Below are 17,317 nucleotides of genomic sequence, written 5' to 3'. Positions count from 1 at the left end.
CACATCAGATCTTAATGGGGAGAAAAAAACAATATTGACTGGGTAATGTGTTAGGAACAAAAGGATGCCACATCATCTGATGGGAATGAAAATGATTAATCTACAGAGAGCTGAAATCAAACACACCCAAAAAAATTCAAAGTGAAAAAATGATGCAGTAGTCTAGTCCATGTTACAAAATGGAAGGAACTCAGTAGTTTCTATGGCTCCACATTCATTGTATGTGTATTGTGTGCATACCTGGTGGCGCCGGGACATGCTCCTAATGAGAAAACGGATGGTGTCCTGGGAGATCTCCTCCCAGATCTGGACCAGGGGACCACTGAGCTCCTGGAGAGCCATTCCAGCTGCTGGATGGTAAAACAATGTCACAGAGGTGCTTTGTGTTCTTTAGATTTTGCAAGCATGGATGCCAGTCAACAGTATCTATTCCTTTATCCAACAGGAACTTTCTCCATACTCTCTTCACATAAGACTGGGCTTTGTTATGCACTTGGAGAAACCCAGGACATTCTGCACCAGGGTCTAAGCATAAGAGTTATATATGAAGAATTTTATACCTAATGGCAATCAGGGCATAGAGGTCTATGCATCCCTCCAGACCACCACACTGGTCATGCTGATCGATATTACAGACAGCATAATGTTCTCCATGGCTTCCTTGGAGCCTTTCACGTCTGTCACATGTTCAGGGTGAACCTGCTCTCATCTGTGAATAGCACAGGGCGCCAGTGGTGAACCTGCCAATTCTGGTATTCTATAGGAAATGCTAATTGGGCTCCACAGTGCTGGGCAGTGAGCACAGGAGCCACAAGAGGAGGTCAGGCCCTCAGGCCACCTTCATGAAGTCTGTTTCTCATTGTTTGGTCAGAGACATTTTGTGCCTCTGACAGTGCTCACTTTGTTCCTCCTTGCACCAAAGACTGCTGATGGGTTAAGGATCTAGAGTAAGTGTCTTGTGGAATCTCCTCCATGGTCTTGGGATCGCTGGAAGTCACAACACAACCTTCTGGCAATGGTTCATTTTGATGTGTGGTCTTGGAGGAGTTGGACCTGTGTGTGCTTCCTTTGCAGTGTCCAGGTAATCGCCTCATGCTGCCAATAGGGACACTGACCTTAGCCAAATGCAAAACTAGTGAAAACAGTCAGAAAAGATAAGGAGGGAAAAGGAGGAAAATTGTGGCCCCTCTGGTGCACCTGTTGGTAATTTCATTAACACCAAAGCAGCTGAAACTGATTAACAACCCGCTCTCCTGCTTAACTAACAATACTTGATGATATAGTTTGAGTAAAACATCCTTATTTTTTTTTTATTTACAGCTCCTCTACTTCTGTATTGAAGGTTAGTGTAGGGCAATGAATATTTGACAGTACTTTCAGTCCAGCATTATCTTGTTTTTACAGCCTATGATTTTTTTTTGTTTCAGGGAAAGCAGTTTCCTAGCAGTCAAAGCATCATCTGAAAGTCAGTTATGGAGAATGGCATAAAATTCTTTGTGCTCTGTCATATAGTTAATAGAGTATACAATAATATAGCTGTGACATGGATGAACAATGGGAAGGCAGATTTAATCTGCATGAGACGCCTTTCTGTAGTCGATGGTGTGTGTAACCTGCTTTAGGTGTCTGATGATCTAAACCACTTTCTGATTGTAAACCTGCAGCATGTTGCAAAAAATGCAGCATGCTTAAAAGCATAGAAAGGTAATACAAAAATGTAATGGTGGAAGCCACCAGAGTTGTTAGCAGTACTGACCTTTGATCTATCTGCACCACTGGGTCCCCATCAGCCACATTTCCTTCAGCAATAACTACTGCAGGCTTCAGGAAATCCGCTGATATCTCACAAGCTGCCTTCTTCACAGAAGCAGTCATTATTTATTCATTCACTCATTTTTATTATCATTTGTTTGTTAGAGAGGCAGAGAGAGGAGAGTTTTGGTAAAAATCTAAGCAGAAATGTTTTTATTTTGAAAGCCACGAATCTGGATTGATGTTTTTTGAGCTCTTCTCTTTTAAGACTAATTCCAAATGGTGCTTGATTTAAGATTTTATTTATCCAGGCAGAAAAATCCAAATTATTCCAAAAGATAAACAAATGGAGTTGATTTAATTCTTATGTAACAATCAAAATGATCCAAAGTATTCCTCAAATTTGTTTGGTTGAAGCAGACTCAAACAGAACTTATTGGGATACCTCATGTCTTTTAGTGAATTTGGATGGTTGGGTCACAGAGAATGACTGAGAGGACATGCTCACACCACGAAAGCACTAAAATTTGACTTATTCAGCCTTGATAGCATACCTCTGAACCTGAATCGCGGGCTACTGGCATTGTACATAAACTAAGAGTGTTCCAGTTGAAAGCTGCCAATACTCAATACTTGGAATAAACTCCAGATCTGCTTAATGTATCATATAATAATGAAGAACAGGCTTCACCTGGCTATGAAACTGTTTGTCAATTGTCCAATCATCAGGGAGGCTCTGAAATAGTGCACAGTGTATAAAAATGGTTGTCTTTTCTAAATGGCTAATGCATTTACTTTTGTTAAACCCGATGGATTAAAGCTGAAAGACTTATCCAACCTAGTTTACTGTGTGAAGCTCAACTGAGGCTCATTGTTAAGTCACAAATCCACTAGGTTCTAAACAAAGTAGTGCTCATATATCAGAATTAGATATTTTATGTTTTAAATTACCTTGGTTTGTTTGATTTTCCCCAGTAATTGTAACTCATGGCTGCGCACAGTGACTTGTGTGAGCAAAATCACTTATTTTCACTTCAGTCAGTTTTTATTTAACATGAGCTGCACACACACACACACACACACACACATTCTTACCTCTTTTGGGTCATTGCTGTTGCCTATCAGATCGTTGGTCACCGGGGGTTTCTTCAGCGGCTGGCAGCACTCACATCAAATGTTCAACACGGTCTGCGGCAACGCCTCTGATCCACTTGACGTTGGGGGTCTGAAAACATTATTGGAATAGATGCTTTTCATTCTCTTCTCTCTGTCTCTGTCTCTAACAGGTCAGAAGCACAGCATCTAAATATCCCAGCTAATGAGGTATTCAAAGACAGGGTCAGAGTCGGACACATTTTAAAACAAGCAAAAGCCCTGACAGGCAAGCTTTGATACAAAAAAAGAAAAAGAAAAGAAAAAGAAAGAAATGCACACTAATTGCATGGTCCATAAATGAATTCACATTTATAGCAGGGGATGAAAACCAGCAGTTTAAAAGTAGTACTTTCTTGCATACCTTGTCCAGACTAGTTAGCGGCTCATTCGTTTCTCCTTGGCAGGCTGGAGGAGCTGGGGGAGTTTCCGTGCTGAGCAAATCCAACACTTCATTATCTGGGGATATCTCCACCTCAGATTTCGTGTTTTTAGGAACACTCTGAGGAGAAAAAAAACAAAGACACTTCATAATTTATTAAATTCTTTGAGGTCTTTAACTTGTGCTTCATGAATAAATCAAAACTGTGAAACTCGGTCTCTGGATACCATGTCATATCATCTTTCACAAGATAAAACTTACACTGTGACAAGGATAGACAAGGCTCTGAAAACCCACATTCAGTATTTCTTTGGCAATAGGAAAAAGATCTCTGAAAAACACAAAAAAGGCTCCATGTATGCTAATTGTATCAATTCACCATTTATTTCTCGACTCTCCAGAAAAAAAAGGGTGTTTTTAAATGTTGGTTTAATAGCATAAAATACTCGAATCCAAAGAAACTTTGCTACACTATGCAAATTAGACAATTCCTTGTGAGTTTATTGTTGTAAACATTCTCCGTAGTATATATCCTGATTATAACCTTCCTTTTTGTACAAATGTTGATTTTTTTCTTCTTTCTTTTGTTGTCTCCATCTCACTTGATTTGCCTAGCGAGTCAGGTTTTTGCATCATTACTGTGATACTTTTAGAGATGTGCAGAGAAACCACAAAAAAGGAAGAAGCAGATACAGAATGGACGGATAAAAACAAGAATTTTCACTGCTACTGTAAGCAATTGTGTCTATAAGACACCACAACAGGGAAAAAACTTTACCTCAAGTTCTTTAAATCCTACCTCATCTTCTGTTTGATCTCTCCTGTTCTCGCCACAGCCATTAGTGTACAGGACTGTGCACAGTATATGCTGTGGATAAAAGCAAAATCAAAAGCTTTAGGGACTTTAGATGTTTAGAGTCTTATCCATCAAACGGTACCATTAGCTTGGTATATTTGATTGGTTCCGAATTCATCCTGCAGCATGACAACAAGGCAAACACGCAGCCAGAGACATAAAAGACTATCGTCAGTGACAAGCAAAACAACGAAGCCTGCAACAGATGGTATGACCCTCGCAGAAGTCTGATCTCAATATCTACTTAGTAGGAAAGAACACAAAGAAACTAAGCAACTGAGTCAGTCTGAGTGGGCCTACCATCTTCAAAAACCATGTGCATATACAACTAAAGCACAACAACTGCATTATTCTTAAATTAAGATAATAAGTAGCGTCTTATGTCTAATTAAAAGCTAACATTTTAGTTAGAATACATTGAAAAAATGAGCCCCACTGCCTGGCATTTCAGTGTGTAATATTTTTCTACAGTGAAACATTTTTCATTTACAATTTCAATGATTTGCACGGGATATGCCAGTTTCACTACATGCTGAACACGTTTCCAGTTATTTATATATATATTTAAATATAACATCTGATAGTATGGATCCAATTTGTTGTGCATTTACAATGACACTGAAAACCTTGTGAAATATACTTAACACTACTGTACGTAATCAAGCTCGTGTCAAGAAAGCAGAGGAGGGAAAAGCAAAAAGCGCTGTGTTTTCATGATCTGCAATTTCTGTACAACTTGGTTAAACACAGCGTTATGGTCATGGTTAGTAAATGCCATTTAAAGCTCTGGGAATGTCTTAATTGACAGTCTCCTTGTGGGCCATTTTTATTAACGGGAACAGGAGGCTGAGATGGAGGTGGCAGAATTGAAGATGCTGAGCTTTTCACTGGGAGTGACCTGGAGGGACAGGATTAGACGTGGGTAGACAGCTCAGGTTGAGTGGATTGGTGACAAAGTAAGAGTGGTAATGTTGAGATGGTTTGGACATATGCAGAGGAGGGATAGTGGATATATTGGGCAAAGGATGTTGAATATTCGTATAAATGGCGAGTAATTCATAGAGCTAGGAAGAATGAGGAAAGACAGAATGGACTGTGTTTACCATTTAATGTGTGTGTGTAGCTGCTGATCAAATCTTTTACAATCTGAATTCAACCATGAATGACTTCGCACCATATTATCCCAACAAATCTGAAATAATGCAGTGCTGTAAAACGCCATCGTTGCCATAAAAGAGGCGAGCTTTTTGCAGATTCTGTATTTCTCTCTTAATTTACATCGGCCTTTATCTTTCCGGGTCACTTCTCCTTCTCCATTTGTTTGTTAAACCACTGCATCTGGGGAAGGAAAATGTAATGTGGCTTAATGTGGTGCAGATTTGCAGAGTGGTGGAACATGCAGGTCTGCATCAGGCCAAGCAGAAAGTAAATCTCTGTGCTCGTGATTTTGAACGCTGTGCTCGGGCTTTTTATGATTCTATATAAAAGAAACAAAAAAATGCTTCATTAAAATCAAAATGACACATTATCCCTTTGCAAATTTATTTTTCTTTTCTTTACAGATTATGATTATCATGAATGACTGCTCTGATATACTGCGTGGTTTATAATGGAGGCTCCCGCTGTATATTTTTCATGTATAAGAGCGGCATATCAAATCACAGCAAGCACAGTTTGTAGTGCATAAATTTACCATTAACAACTTTAAGCTTTGACCTCAGAATGAAGCTTAATATTTCCATGATGTGCGAAGGTGAAATAGGTTACGTGCATTTTTAGGGGGATATGCACACACACAAACTGATGTGCAGCCCAAGAGTGAAGGTGAGAAGCTTGAAGGGAAGGTTGCATACTTGTGGATAAAAATACAGCCAATTCCTGCATCTCCTCAGATCTCCAGTCTCACCAAAGCAGAGACCTCTACCAGGGGTCAGATTCAACCTTTAAACACACCACAGAGATTAGTGAGGCAGCTGGTCCAAAGGTCTTTAAAGAAACCTACCAAAAAAACTGCAGGTTTGAACTGGTTTTCAACATTAAATTTATATTTGGTTAAAAGGAACAGTTTTACATTTTGGACATCATGCTTCTTCACTTTCAAGCTCATAAAATAATTGAGATGAAAGCTGAGGTAATGTTTTACAGAGGTTATGTGCCAGACTATTTATGTGGGAGGAAGTTTTGCTACCTATGGAGACAGGACAAGGCAAGTTGCAACTAGTATTTTACTGAGATGAGCTAAGAAGCTGCATATTTACTGTAAAGACAGGAGAGTGGTATCCATCTGCAAATCTTCTTCTAATTCTCCACCACAAAGCAAATATGTTTCTGAAAATGTCAAACCATTACCTCAAGGCCTTATTTTTAGAAAGGCCTCTGTTTAAATCCATTTCATAACCCTTATAGAGTAACAATTACCATATCATTCCACTGGGATGATAGCATGTGGAGCAGCTTTTATTTTGCAAAAATGTCTTTGATGCTGGGCGCTACGTCCTTTCTACCAGGATTATGTAAGTGAAGTCAGCAGCTTCTGCGGAAGATATTATAATGGCTGCTTTCCCAGAAGGACAGCTTTGTCTATTAAGGATCATTAACACTGTGCAAACCTTTTATCAAAGGGAACAAATGTAGTCTCCCATTTGTACTTTGACCTTGTCCTTGATCGTCCACTTTCAGCACTGCTTAAAAGGATGCAAAACATTATCCGTTCCATTCACGCATAAGGTCAGAAAACATTTCCCACTTTTGTGGAACTTCTTAATTAGCCTGCCTCCTTTAGCTGTGACTCAAAGCCAAATAAACACAATCGGCTCAACACTTTGGTCTGCCCTCCTTTTCCGAAGCGTACAAAGCTTTTTTGAATTCTGCAGTGATGTCCTTTTTTTTCCTTCTCGATTTTGCCACAGATGATCAAACACATATGTTTTAAGAGGGAACACAACAACAGCAATGTCATTACAAATGCATGAGCATACCTTTGGATCATCATCATCTCATCATCTGTCTGTTCTTGTAGACTCAATGTAAACATGCCAGTAGTAATTTTTGTTTTTAAATATTACCCCAGGGATGAGGTTCATCGATGATCTTTTTTGACATCCATTTGAAGAGTTTGTTTGATCTTAATACGACCTTAAGAAACAAAGGATACTATCTATGTATTCATATCGTCTCCATGGGAAGCATAAAAGACCACATGCTTAATATTGCTGTAATTTATCTTGAGAAGGCTCGAGGTTGCATACATAATTATACCTTTGTACAAGTCTTGGGTTTTCTATGGAGCTTCAAATGTTTCAGCCTACTTTTTAAAAAAAAGTATTTTCTGCAAAAAAGGGAAAATAGTGCTCTGGTGTTGCCAGAAAACTGTACCAATTAGAATTATTAAGGAACCTTTCAGGTCTAGTGTTGCTAAGTGCAGGGCCAAATGAGTAGGGTTTAATGTAGTCCAGCTAAATCTGTGTGGACCTGGCAAAGATCTGTTACATCATATCATATTGCGAGTTTGGAGCTATTAAGTGCCAATTTCTTTCTCAGATAGATTCTAATGGGAAGGAAATTGCAAGAACTACAATTAATTGTATAGATAATGCTTTCAAAGCTTCTTAAACAGTTTTACCTCTCCCTATGTCCTATTTTCCTATGGCCTATAATTTCATGATCAAATTAGTTGGTTCTGGTAGTTGGGTAAACACTGATGTCTTTTTTTTTAATTAAATGTTTTTAAATGACTGCTTCAGTATCCCAAAAGGACTTTGCATATGATTTTTACTTACAACAACTGAACACAAATAGTGGCGATAGCAATCCATACCAAAACAAAAAAATATGCGGAAGAAGACAATTTGCCAGCTACACAATTCAAGCTTCTCCCCTAAACAAATATTAGTAAACTAGACTAATAGAACCATAATAGGACTGCCAAAAACAGCACTGCCAGAAAATCCCAAATTAACTAATAATTAATAAACAACAATGAAAAAGCAACCGAGGGATAACACCGCTGATGGACTTAAGGGAGAAAGAGAAAGAGAGAGTGAGCCTTGCCCACCTTCATGCACCAGCTTCTCTGACTATATATACAAGAGTGCAGGTCAGCTTTCTGCTGCCAATCAGCACTCGGGATGACTCAAAGAGGAGAGAGCACCTTAATAAGGATGACAGAAAATCAATGATGATATCAATCTATCTATCAGTGATGATAGATGTGCTGGCGCGCTGAGGCATGTAACAGGCAATCACATCTTCTGCAAGAAAAACCTACAGTACTGTAGGCTTGGATAACTTGGACAAGTGCATTTTAAATTAACTCTGGTTATCTGGTTGTCTTATATTAAAATGTTGTTTTATGATCTGAAACATGTAAGCGTGACAAATATGCAAAATAAATACATAATTAATAATAAAAAACTTATGTTGTATCTGCTGCTACCTCTCCCATATGTTTGGACCCAGAGCTGAAGGGGGTGGCTGGACCAAGACAGCTGGAACCTATCGCTAGGTAGAGCTAGCTAGCCACAGATAACCCCGAACCCTGAATTGAATATGTGGAACTGGATGGATGGATGTCTCTCCATCTGTCTGTCACTCTGTCCGTTCGTCCTCGGTGGCACTAAAGGTTCAGGAAACTGCTGGGGTGCTTTTGTCTCATGGGACACTGTGTCCCTTTCTCTTTTGCCTTCTACCACCATCAGACTCGTCGTCACTGAAAGATACCAAATAGTCTTAGCACAGACAACGCAAGACAGTCAAAGCGGCTACTGATTTAACAACTGTCTATTTCATTATTTAACACACTGAAATGTACTGGACAGCTGAAACTTACTGACTAGATGCCAATTAATGTTGTTTTAATTTATATAGAGTTTTGTTTTCCTCTTAAAATATAAAGTAAACACCAAATGCTACTGAACATCTGGATTTTGTATAAAAACTTTATTTCTTATTGTCTATATTGGTATGCTGCCTGTCTTGTCTTCCTTTTGGCTAATTGCTTTGCCATCATCACTCTCAGCAGTGACAGAACCATTTAGTTAAAGAGGTCGTATGTCGCATTTTTTTAAGCTCTTGTTTTGTTTCTTTGTTCAAATTACTCTTTTAGACAAATGCTGTGTGATACTGGGCTGCGGAAATAAGGTTGTTTGACTTCACTGGGCGTTTTTCTGGTAACAGTTGGACAACATCATATTCAATAATAATTACAAGACTTGTCTTCATTGCTTGTTGCTGTGAGTTCATGTGTCCTCTGACAAAAATATCTGTAATGAAATGAGTTGGGGAGGGGCATCGAGCTCCCTCAGATTGTAGTCACATCCATTCTGTTAACATCCAGAGGCCGTAGTGGTGCAGCTATAGAACGAGGAATGTGCAGCTTACTTTTAGAGTAAAGCACTGTTAGAGTGGAATAACCACAACGTGGTGATTGTGAAATTAATTTAGCCTATTTTTGTGTAAGAACTGCAACCTGCCCCAACAATTGGGGAGGTTTTGGTTATGCTCTGTGAAAGCTCCCTATAGCCACTCGTACAGTGTGCATTACCCCTTTCTTACCAGGTAAGTCAGTTATTATGTAAATATTATCAGAAGAGAGTTCTTTCCAATTCATTGACTTTTAATTAACAAAAGTACATCCACACTCTAAGGATATGCTTCTTTTTCTAGCAGTTTCCAGTAGTTTTTTTTTTTATTTCTTCATGGCATAGATTCAACAGGGTATAGTACTGACATCATAGCATTGTACAGTTTCTGCAGACTTGTCGACAGCACATCAATGATGCAAACCTCCTGTCCCACAACATCCTAAAGATGCTATATTGTATTTAAGACTGGTGAGGTGCAGCTCACCATGATCAACTCACCTTCATGTTCAAGAAAGCAGTTTGAGATGATTTGTGCCATGGCGTTTTGTCTTGCTGGAAGCAGAAGACGGGTACACTGTTGTTATAAAGAGATGGACATGATCAGAAGCAGGAGTCAGACTGTTTTATTTAAATGATGCTCAGCTGGGGCCAAGGGACATAACAGTGTGCCCAGCAAAAGCCTGAAATGTTGATACAAGCCTGGTTTTTGTCTAATTCTGACCCTACCATCAGAATGTTGCAGCAGAAATTGAGGCTTGCCCCGCTTTGGTGAGTCTGTTTAAAATTGTAGCCTCACTTTCCTGTTCTTAGGAGGCAGGAGTGGTATCTGGTGTAGTCTTTTGCTTATGTAGTCAGTCTGCTTCATAGTTCAAGGTGTTGTGTATTCAGAGATAATCTTCCGTGTATCTTGGTTGTGTGGACGGTTTAATCGAGATACAGTTGAGTTACTTCCTACTAGCTCACAATCAGTCTGGCCAGTCTCCTCTGACATCACCCAGACATTTTCCTCCAGAGTATTGTCGCTCCCTGGATGTTTTCTCTCCCATTCTCTGTAAACCTTAGAGGTGATTGTGTAAGAAATTCCCAGTAGATCAACAGTTTCTGAAATATTTATACCAGCCTGTCTGGCACCAACAACCATGACACATTCAAAGTCCCCTAAATCAACTTTCTTCTCCATTCTGATGCTCAGTTTGATTTTCAGCAGGTCATCTTGATCCAGTCTACCTAAATGCACCGAGTTGCTGCCACGTGAATAGCAGATTACATATTTGTGTTAACGAGCAGTTGAACAGGTGTACCTAACAAAGTGGCTGGTGAGTGTATGTGAAGGGCTAATAGAAGTGCTGGCAATAGACAGACTGAGGGGAAAAAAGGGCCATCTTTTTTAGATTCAACACCTGGAACCAGCAGCAAAAAAACTGATTCATAATCACCTCTGCACCTCTGATATTATAGCCACCACATGCAGCTATTACTGTGGGAAAAAAGCCATCACTGTCATTACCAAGTTTGTTCTGGCCTGCATGCTAGGAAACAAGAATGACCCACACGGTTTTCATCATCTGCCTCCTAACTCTGCCCTTGCAGAGAAATCTGGCAGTGGTGACAGTGGTGATATCTGATGCATTAATATACAATGTAAGCAGTGCTTTAATGCTGGTGAGCACTTTTCCAAAAAGAAAAACAAGGCTTTATATATAGAGAGATTTGCAGTTTATAAATAAAATGCAATAATCTCATAATGTTTACAATGTCTTAAAGCAAACACGGAGAAAATTGTATAAGATATCATATCAAATGTCAACTTTAAAAAAAAAAGATTATTATTAGAAGAAAATTGTGCTGGTGGAAAAAAAGTGCTGGAAAAGAAAAGCTGGGTAATAACAAAAGGTGGAAAATGTACAACCGTCTTTGAAAGACTGTGTTGGCAATTAGTTCACTTTAACAACGTAATTTCTCAGTTTAAAATTGTCAGTAGTTATCATCTATGTACATAATTGTATTTAAAGATTTCAGGACTCCTTAGAAATCTCCATGCAGGGAACAAAAACACAATAATGAATGGCTTTGCTGTTAGAGCCATCAGCCAGAACTGCATTAAAAACGGGAGCTAATTGGGGACACTGTCCACGTTCACCTCTGCATGCATCAACCGGGACTCTTCAATTTCCTTTTGAACTACACAAGAGAGAAATAATTAGGATTTTGACAGCTGTCTAAGTCATGAGATCCAAGAGGGGGCTGGAACAGGTGACCCAATCTTAGCCATACTGATGACACAGCTTACCTTGACAGCTGAAAGAGGGGCTCTGCTCCACCCACTCCCAATCTGTGTGTGTTTGAGTGCTCATCAGAGTAATAAATCTTCCATCCAACAAACGAACCTTCATGAACTCTGGTGGAACTGAAGAAAACACCGATGGGAGGCAAAAAAATGCTTCACGAGAGCAATTTTATTCAGTATTTTTGGTGGATAAGCTACAAAAGAGCTTCTTGCTCACATGACTTACCTGCTGTGATAAGCCATGTAAGAGTGGACACATTTCACAGCTTAGACCATAATCACTGGAAATACCGAGGCTGCAAACTGTAATAAACCCAAGCATTTTGGTTTCCAAATTAAACTGTGTCCAGTGCAGATATGCAGCTGCGGTAATGGTGGGTTTGGCGAGTCATTACATCTGACAGCAGTGGTAGGGTTTGTCAGGTAAAAAGCTCTTTAGCCAAACCGACCAGCTAGATAACCGTCATATCCATTAAAGCACAACTGAGGCCAAAGACCAAAAAACAGCTGGTTTCAGATCAGTTTTACAAGCAATTTGACTCAAAATGTAGTTAATTAAAGTGACAAATAAGACAGAAATGCAAGGTGCTGTGTTTAGAAGTCTTTACATTTTACCATAATTACTTCTATGGGCCCTGCATGAAAAAGATACCAAAACAATGTTGCATTTATTTGGAATATACCGAGAACTTAGCTGCAAACAGTTGTCACAGTCTTTTATTCTCAACTCACTTCTCATAATCTGTACTTCTTGCAAAAAAACATGTCAGCATATAGTTTCCCAAGGTCATCTGTGAGTAGCGAGGCACAGATTTCAATGTTGAAATGAGTAGTTGTCAAGTATGTTATTAACAGTGGGATCTTTCTTGTCGTCACGTCTCCTGCTCCTCCAGGCTCTTCAGGTTGTCGTTAGACTGTCGAGGGGGAGAAGTCACCTTCACCGGGACCCTCAGGAGAGGCAGAAGCAGTAACTCTGGTAGGACTGAGACCGAGTCATGTTTTCAAATTGATACGTGTCAACTGAGGCAAAAAATGTCAGCTGAAATTCTCTAAATGTTGTAGTTAAAATTTGCATCAAGTGCATTTGCCTGTCAGTATTTGTGCATCAGGCTAATGTACATCCAAAATGTAATATAGCTGCAGAAGATATTTTTCCAGTTCCCGTTGCATTCATTAATGATGACTCGATAGAGTGTGACTTAGTGATAAAGGCTTTGTGGCTCTAAGCAAAGAAAATCTCTTGCTTCACTAAAATAGACATTTTGCTACATTTAGATTTTGTGAGGATATGTCAAATAAGATAATGGACAAATTTTAGTAAAAGAGGGAAAAACTGTAACACAATATCCCCACTGAAGCTTATAAAATGATCTCACTCTGTGATAGCAGACAATACACTTCAACACCATCCTTTCATTCAGGGTGATGCATCAAGGGAAGTAATTACAGTCACTACTGACAGATCGATGACTAATGCTGACAACAGTACCTTAGTCCATAAAACCCTGATTTTCCTCAGCCGAGTTATAGCAGGCAACAAAGAGCCGTCCTTTGTATTAAACATACAGCCTGTTTATTATTACAGAGACTATCTGCAGGCAGTGTGTGTGTGTTCATCTGAAGGTAAGCTAGCAATCATAATCAATGCTATTATTAATATTTTTTCCCTTTTAAATAAATAAAAATAAGTTAAATGAATCATTTACATTACACTAAATCGCAGGGCTAATTAGCTGTGCTGATTATAACAGCTTTCATTTTTTTCCATTCCACAGTTGGCAAAAAGGCATTTTTGAGGAATTTTTCAACAATGTGGATTTTGACTCTCGTTCTGTTTTTGGGAAATCTTCTCGTCGGTGAAACGGCCAACAACCAGGACTCAGAACCATCTCCTGTAATTGAGCTCTCTGCAACAACCTCCCCTGGTTTTTTAATACTGGAAAAGGAGAAATCCAACAGCTCAATTCATCCACCTCAAGTAGCAGGACCAAAAACATCACACCCTCCTATGTGTTCAGAGTCAGCTGGAATCAGAGTCACCTTCAAATATGTCAATATTATAGTTTCCCTGCTTGTTTTCATTGTTGGAATAGTGGGGAATTCAGCCTTACTTCGAATTATCTACGTAAACAAACGCATGAGAAGTGGCCCTAACATTCTCATTGCGAGCCTCGCTTTGGGAGATCTAATCCACATTGTGATAGACATTCCAATCAACGCTTACAGGGTGAGTTATTTACCACATGGTGTGCAATTATTGTTTTCTTTTCTGCACTTAATTTCAGCTGGAATTGATTGTGGGTGTGGGTATTTTTCTTTTTTAAAATTGCCAAAAATGCCCTTTTGTTTTTGTTGCAGCTCATGGCAGAAAATTGGCCCTTCGGTTTAGTACTTTGCAAACTCATTCCCTTCATACAAAAAACCTCTGTTGGAATTACTGTGTTGAGCTTATGTGCCTTGAGTGTTGACAGGTAAGGAGATAAACAGCACTGTCCTGTGCCCTCCAAGAAAATAGTGTTCCGTGCCTCCTATCTGTATTTCATCAAGCCGACAGATTTATTTAGCATTAGCCCTTGAAATGTTCTTTAGCTGAAAATGCATCATTGTTACAGACAAAAAGTTCCTCAAGCCATAACATTTTCTCATTGATTTTACAGATACAGAGCTGTTGTGTCCTGGAATCAAATCAAAGGCATCTGGGTTTCAGTGCGGACAGCAATTGAAATAGGCCTGATATGGGTTATTTCTATCCTGCTGGCTCTCCCTGAAGTTGTGGGCTTTGATATGATAACAATGGACTATAAAGAAAAGCGTCTCACGATATGTCTACTTCACCCAATGCAAACCACGGGGTTCATGCAGGTAATGTAATTGTCTCCATAACTTTTAAGTTTTCATACCAATTGTCCAAGATAACTAAAAAATGTAATAATTATCATAGTATTTCTTCTGTCTTCAGCCAGCAGATGCAAAGTACGTTTGTTTTCAACCTACACGTGTGTCAAATATTGTTTCTTGAATGCTGCTCTCACATCCACGACTGATAGTCTTGTCGTGTTCAACCAACAGATCTATAAAGCAGTGAAAGACTGGTGGCTCTTTGGCTTCTACTTTTGCATGCCACTGGTTTGGACTGCAGTGTTCTACACACTGATGACCAGGAAAATGCTGAGAAAAACGGAGACTACATTATGCGAACACATCAAGCAGGTAGCATTGTGGTTTTTGGCAGATTTTGCATCATTCTGGCAATGTTTCCTTTTTAAAGCTTATTTTGATCATGTCCTTTGTTTTGAAGAGAAGAGAAGTTGCAAGAACTGTCTTCTGCCTGGTGATTGTGTTTGCACTCTGCTGGTTGCCTCTGTACCTCAGCAGAATCTTGAAATTAACAATTTATGATGAAAAAGATCCTAATAGGTGTCAGCTGCTGAGGTGAGCACAAAGTACCGAGAACTTTTTATTTAAAGTTTATTTATTTATATACATTTTTTTCCGCTGTTCACTGGCCAGCCTATGAGCTTTCCTGACATTTTCTGACAACTCTTTTTCAGTGTCTTTCTTGTCCTTGACTATTTTGGCATAAATATGGCGTCCCTGAACTCATGCATCAACCCTATTGCATTGTACATTGTCAGCAAAAGATTCAAGAGATGCTTTAAGGTAAGCGTCATGCTCTTATTGTTATTCTTATAGATGGCACTATTTAGTTTAAATAAATCGGGTATATCTTGAAAACATATTGGTCCACATTGTATGAGCTATCAGGGGTGTCATTAAGGACATATGGAGTCATGTCTGTAAAATAGCCAGACTGCAGCGAGTAATAACCTGAGGGGGTAATAAGTGAAAATGGTCTGAGAAAAAAAACACATCATCAGACACTTGGCAATCTACCAGACAGTTGGTCACTGAATCAAAGTGACGTGCTATAAAAGAAGAAGAAAACATCGCTTCGAGGCAATTTTTAAGGGAAAAAAAAAAAGAGCCTTTATTGTACCACAAGTTCAGAAGAAGATACCTAAAACATTCTTTCATTTATTTTATCTATAGTTACATTTTTTGCACTGCGCAATACATGGATTTTTTTTCTTTGTAGCAACATACTTTTTATGTAATATTTATGAAACACCCAAAGCTGAAGCTTGCTTTAAACAACTGTCTTTCCAGACTACATATCTATTCCCGATAAGGTCTCCTATAGTTAGCACTTTCTGAATTAATGAAAGCTCAATCTGTGGCTCATTAGCGATTGCTTTACTGTAGATTTGGACAGGATATACTCCACATACAAACTTCATAATAGTTAGTTTTCGCCAGGTGAAGCTGATGGGAAGTGTTTGTTGTCCTCTGACCAAATTTTCTGGGTGGTCCTTCAGGCATGTCTGTGCAGGTGTCTACCTCTTCAAGCTGTTGCCCATGACGAGGTGCAGTCTGTTTTGAAGTCCAGAATGCAGGATCAAGCCTCAGAGCAGAGCTGCAACATCAAAGCTCACAAGCAGACTCCTGTACCTGAACCTGAGCAGGAGAACACCTTACTGTGCTAACAAAACTCGCTGTGAAAACACTTTGTGAGATTGTCGATATTTCTTTATTAAATATACATGGCCATCAAAACAGCTACAAAGGCAGCTCTATCGGCAGCTCGGCAACCTTGACATGCCATCCTAATAATATAAAATACCTTCTGAATAACATGGAGCCCTGTCTTTTGTAATGCTGTCGTCAGTTGAACATCTGCTTTGGCATGAGCAACCTGGAGTCAGACTGTTCAGACTATTTGCCCTCGAGGCTTGACTCACTCCCTAACATTACATCAGATTTTACCTAGTACCTATCCTGTATCATGCATCACAGTTCTCAAATCACTGTTTTGGGCACGATGTTAACCTGGCACCCATCAACAGAAATCTTGTCACGGCTTAGCGCTTGCATATATATATTATCTTAATTCTGTTTCTGGGTTCTGGAAAGACACTATGCCAGAGGAAATTAAGCGAAGGGGAATTCAGAATTATTATGGTGGATTTTATGAGGTAGGGTGTATTATTATCTCATACTATTTACATATCTGTTAACTTTCATATGCTGCATATCATTTCAAGAGTTTATGGCATTCTTTTCCTGCATGAACCTTGAGAAATATATCAAATTGGTGCCACAAGTAGATTTCGTCTCCACTACTGAATGACTGATTGATGGTGGCCTATTTTTAATGCATTGTTAAATGTGTAATGCATGGAGACACTTTATGAAAGACCTGTGAGTGGGGGAGAAGAAAAACGAAGATGACAGAATGAGGTCAGGAAGAGAGAGGGATTGGGGGGAGTCTGAGGGGGGCACCTGATAGGTCTTCCTGTCACAGGACAAGGCAAGCACAAATAGAGTGCTGCTCTCCCAGCTAACGCTGTATCAGTCTGCAGAAGTGTCTCGATGCTGTGTGCTGGAATGCCTATTAAAAGTTTATCTTGTGTAAGTAAACTTGACTGTTTGCAAAAATGGAGTCGTTTGTTTGAATAAAAGCTTCT

The 17,317-nt window shown here is 39.3% G+C and overlaps 1 protein-coding gene across 2 annotated transcripts; it reads left to right on the top strand.

Moving 5' to 3' along the window:
• The first annotated feature begins 983 nt into the window (after positions 1 to 983).
• On the top strand, positions 984 to 17,312 carry LOC100712046 (endothelin receptor type B). 2 transcript variants are annotated; one of them, XM_025903782.1, is made up of 9 exons: positions 984 to 1,081; positions 12,686 to 12,768; positions 13,568 to 14,019; positions 14,151 to 14,263; positions 14,450 to 14,654; positions 14,862 to 15,002; positions 15,091 to 15,224; positions 15,344 to 15,452; positions 16,169 to 17,312. In XM_025903782.1, the coding sequence occupies exons 1-9, from the start codon at positions 1,029 to 1,031 to the stop codon at positions 16,334 to 16,336; spliced, it is 1,458 nt and encodes a 485-aa protein (XP_025759567.1). In that variant the 5' UTR covers positions 984 to 1,028; the 3' UTR covers positions 16,337 to 17,312. The 2 variants fall into 2 exon arrangements, with proteins under 2 accessions (XP_025759567.1, XP_003455495.2); XM_003455447.5 differs by lacking the exons at positions 984 to 1,081; positions 12,686 to 12,768 and adding an exon at positions 13,246 to 13,415.
• Positions 17,313 to 17,317: the final 5 nt, after the last annotated feature.

This window comes from Oreochromis niloticus, linkage group LG16, assembly GCF_001858045.2.
Source record: "Oreochromis niloticus isolate F11D_XX linkage group LG16, O_niloticus_UMD_NMBU, whole genome shotgun sequence".
In the NCBI taxonomy this organism is placed as follows: domain Eukaryota; kingdom Metazoa; phylum Chordata; class Actinopteri; order Cichliformes; family Cichlidae; genus Oreochromis; species Oreochromis niloticus.
Note: the sequence above shows the minus strand (reverse complement) of the source record. Positions and strands in the feature narration are given on the sequence as shown.